At 33.2% G+C, this 5,045-nt stretch overlaps 1 protein-coding gene across 1 annotated transcript in view; it reads right to left on the bottom strand.

Annotated features, from left to right (window-relative positions):
* The window catches only part of LOC106467645 (POU domain protein 2-like), a 53,148-nt gene that overhangs the window by 12,849 nt on the left and 35,254 nt on the right, over nt 1-5,045 (bottom strand). The window contains exon 3 of the mRNA XM_022396632.1: nt 630-742. Coding sequence (XP_022252340.1) covers nt 630-742 — 113 coding nt within the window. The remainder of the gene's footprint in view (nt 1-629; nt 743-5,045) is intronic.

The following is a 5,045-nucleotide window of genomic DNA, read 5'->3' as shown; positions in this document are numbered from 1 at the left end:
GTAGAAGATTCTCGAGAGTAAGAAACAACAATATATGTATATACGTAAATGCTTAAATGTAGCTCAGTATTGTTACCTAAAACTGAAATTTCTGGAATGCCTCCACATGGCTATAAATATAACCAACGCAATGAGCCAAAAAGAGTATCTAGTATTAGTTCGCTATAGTCACTGTGCTATAAACTTTGGAAGCTACAACTGTGATTGTTATAACGGTTAACAATCGTAAAACTTCAGATAGTTAAGTGAATCGTACCTACATCAACTCATAATTAACTTGCTCATCATGAATCCTCGATAAGATATCGAGGAAGTTCCAGCCTAGAAAGAAGACCATATATTGTTTGTAAGTTAGTGAAACTTTGGTTTATAAATCATTGTTTGTAATAACTATTTGTAATAATTGTTATTATAAATGGTACTGTTGCGTGTATATTAAAACGTATTTGTGTTAAAAATGAAAACTGTGTGTATCAATCTTGTTGGCAAACATCATAAACTGACTATATATCGGTTTTGACTTTACTACTAAATCCAAAGTATAATTTAACTAATAAATTTAAAGTAACATTTAACTCGGTTTCAAAGCATTTGAAATTTTAATACGTAACAATGTTAATCCAACTTACGAGATTGAGCGCTTTTTCTGAGTCACTGTCTCCATATTGAGCTAAATCACCAGAACCCTGACTAGTGATGCTGTCTTGAGTGTCATTGGACAAGTCACCATTAATCCCTGGGTCTAAAGAAAGTTAAAGGCTCAAACTTACACAACAACTAAACAAACAAAATGTGATGATTTTCAAGAAATAAGAATAAGCTGGCATTTGATGTCTGTGTGTAACTTATCATAAGGTACAAGTTTTGCTTTTTTTACAGTAAAATGTATCCACATCCATCATCTATAATTTAGAACAATGACTGTGCTTTTAGGTTTTACTTTTAAAAATACTGGTATTAAATTATTTGAACAAAACTAAAATTTATCAAAACACCAGTACCAGTGAAAACAGAATGTAAATAAACAAGATCTTATATATAAATCCCTGTATATTAATTAATACATTTAAGAAAACATAATTAAAACAAATTTCGTCTTATGATATAGATAATTACTTATTTAGACATCTGAAGCAAAATAACTCAAATGAGTTTTTTTGTCTTTGATGTACATAATTCCATTGTCGTGTACTGATAAAAAAAAGGGACAAAAAACCATTCCCTCGAGAACCATTTTTATTTCACGTACTTTCAAAAATACTTTACCATTTATCAAACTGCAATATTATAATGAGCTAATAAGGTATTCCATGTTATATGTATACATACACACATACATACTTATATATAAAGTTTTTATGTGGGAATAAAAAAAAACCTTAAACATATTCTTTTGAAATAAAGTTTGTTACTACATCTACTATTTAAAACAATCCAAAGTTCCTCACATTCTATTATTTATATCACACACTTTATCTTGCAAAACTGACAAAATCGTTTGTTTTTTCAGTAATAAAAAAAACAAAATAAACAAGAGGGAATCCTCAATAGATTTAAAATACATTTAAAATTATTTTAGGCAGGATTAGAGTAAATTAATCTATGAGATCTTGGGTGTGGTCAAATACATCAATCGAAAGGGTTTGATCCCCTGAGTCCAAAACTGTAATTAAATCTCAAATCGGGCAAGAGACGATGGAGCTATGAGCCAAAAGTTTGTACTTGCTTGTTTTGAATTTTGCACAAAGCTACACGAGGGCTATCTGCGCTAGTCGTCCCCTAATTTAGCAGTGTAAGACTAGAGGGAAGGCAGCTAGTCATCACCACCCACCGCCAACTCTTGGGCTACTCTTTTACCAACAAATAGTGGGATTGACCGTCACATTATAACGCCGCCACGGCTGAAAGGGCGAGCATGTTTGGTGGGACAGGGAATCGAACCCGCGACCCGCAGATTGCGAGTCAAGCTCCTTAACCACCTGGCCATGCCGGCCCACGGGCCGTTTGTACTTGCAAAAAAAACAACAACAAAGTCAAAGCCGTTCTATCCGCCGCTATGCCGTGCCAAAAAACATGTTACGCCACACGATGCCCTAAACATATGACAGAAGTTATAAAAAATCAAGTTTCTTTTTGACATAGTATGGATAGCGAAATACTCCCCCTTCAACTTCCCCAGCTTACTGTATATAATTCAAACTTATAATCTAATAATATATATATAATTACTTACACATACAAATCTCCTTACAGCACAAACTGAGCATAACTATTGCCTAAAGGTAAGAACACAGACACTTTCTTTATTATACCTAGGTCAAACGAAAAACAGCACTAATACCATCTTCTAGATGATTTTGTAACTTATCCAGTGATTTTTTGTGTGCAAATATTTAAAAATATGTGGAAGTGACACTTAAAAACATAAAATACAGAAAAAACAACAACAACAAAAAAAAACGAAGAATAATCGTTTATACAGCAAAACAAGTGTGAAACATTATTCATATAATTAGATATATGGATGACAGACATCCGGTCTCATTCTTTGATAATAATAGCAACTTTATTCCATGAACGGAAAACTATATGTATATTTAAGCCCGAAAATAATCAATCTTATCATCAGTGGTGACACACTAGACGGATAGGTCAGTTATTCACGCAACTCCTGCTGCGTGGTCTTTCTTACAATCAACTGTTAAAGCACACATTTACAACGAACAGAAACGGCAAGGCTGACTAGATTCAGAAAACAATCTCAAATTCCTGGGCGCTCGTGTTTGTGAGAAGGCTGCTAGAACTGACCGAAGTTATTCCCGAGGAAAATGTCTATCACCGAAAAATAAAAAAATCCCGCAGTACTCGTTCTACTAATGCGTGCTCAAATCCAGCTGCAAATTAAATTGTGGCACACACACCCTAGTCTTGTATTCTTTTTTCTGTGTAGCCTTGTCAATAGCAGATCAATCACTCTAAATGAAAGTGCAAAACGCACTCTACTCAAAATTGATTTTTTTATTAGTTTTTGTATTCTACTATTGCAAGAAGGCTAGCGAACATAAGCTCTATGACCCCGGGGGCAAGCATCACGTGCAGTAGCAAGTTGGAGTTACTGGAGAAAATCACTTATACCTAAAACACAAGAGGCTATGTTTGAATGCAATGAAGTGACAATGAGTTTAATACAGGTAGGCAAGCGTGGATGTGCTTCTCACATTAGGCCTAAGGGGTGCCTTGGTTTCTCTCAATTTACCCAAGCGAAGACAAGATCCATCGAAATTCTGATAAATGAACATATGTTGTAGGATTTTTTTCGCTTGTATGAAACGTGAACAACAAAATGCTTTCCAAGAAACCTTTGCTTATAGTGCCAATAGAAACAGATAGGTTCCACGATTTTTACATTCCGATGACTTCCGTTATATTTCACGTTAAAAAGTACTTAAAATTCCTTATATCTCCTCTTGTGTACTTATAAAGCTCAAAAAAGGCTCAAAGTTTCTAATGTTTCCACCAAATATCCTAAGACTTACAGCTTCTCCAAACGGTTTAATGGCTTTTTCAAACAAGTATTACAAGAAAGGCAAATATCATAATAGTATTGTCATTTTATGAAGAGTGTCGCCCAGTCCAAGATCTGAAACTTGCTAATTAACAACACTACATTTCTGGTGTAACATTTACATACGTTTCTAATAATATCATTAGAATAGTTATTAGAAACATATTAAACATAATGTTTTAAATTTATAACTTTGCTACGTTGTCAACGAAAATTTTCGTTTTTCAACCTGAATTACAGAAGATCTGAATTTATTTTCTATAAAACAAAACAACAACAAAAAGGAACACCCTCCTGTTAAATTGCAGTTGTGAACTCGAGAACAATATTAACATTATTTCCACAAATTCTATAATGATTTTTTTTCATGATATAGTTATTACACGTGAAATACAATTTTTACATAACTTACTTGCTCTCTTCATGACTGATGTAATTAGGGAAATGATATTTTATAACATAGAAAATACAATTTTTACATAACTTACTTGCTCTCTTCACGACTGATCTAATTAGGGAAATGATATTATATAACATAGAAAATACAATTTTTACATAACTTACTTGCTCTCTTCACGACTGATCTAATTAGGGAAATGATATTTTATAACACAGAAAATACAATTTTTATATAACTTACTTGCTCTCTTCAAGACTGATCTAATTAGGGAAGTGATATTTTACATAACTTACTTGCTTTCTTCAAGACTGATCTAATTAGGGAAAGTCATAGAATCAATGGCTCAAATTTTGTATTTATATTTTTAGTAACACTTCTAATCTCACAACCGATTTGCAAATGTTTAACAAAAACTTCTGAAGTTTGAGCTTTCTGTTAGATCTACAAGTATCATTTAATAGTTTGTTTTGAATATTCGCGCAAAGCTACTTAAAGAAAACCTGCGATAATCGTCCTTAATTTTGAAGTGATAGAATAGAGGAAAGTCAGCTAGTCGCAGCACCCACCACCAGCTATTGGGCTAATGGAATATTGGGATTTTACTGCCACTCTTATAACGCACACACGGTACTAAACTGTGGAGCGTAGTTTTGTGGTAAAGGGACGTAGCCTATGGTCCTTCTGGTTCAAAGCAAGGTATATAATTACAAGAAATGTCTGGCCCAGTTTTTATTAACTAAATAATATCTAACATCACCGTCGTTGCCTCAAAATTTGATGGTTTTAGTAATAAACTTTTTGTAACTATAAGATTATTAATTTTATTAGCAACACGTGAAAATTCACTAGTCCATTATGTATATAACAGATAGTACAGGGCTTAGTAATCACACGTTAGTCCACTGTTGTTATAGAGTTCAGTGACAACACGTTAGTTCCTTATATTTACCAGAGTTGTTACACAGTTATGTGACTACAAGTTAGTTCCTTATATTTACCAGAGTTGTTACACAGTTATGTGACTACAAGTTAGTTCCTTATATTTACCAGAGTTGTTACACAGTTATGTGACTACAAGTT

Source organism: Limulus polyphemus, unplaced genomic scaffold, assembly GCF_000517525.1.
Source record: "Limulus polyphemus unplaced genomic scaffold, Limulus_polyphemus-2.1.2 Scaffold82, whole genome shotgun sequence".
Taxonomy (NCBI): Eukaryota; Metazoa; Arthropoda; class Merostomata; order Xiphosura; family Limulidae; genus Limulus; species Limulus polyphemus.
This window is presented reverse-complemented; position numbering and strand designations above follow the sequence as displayed.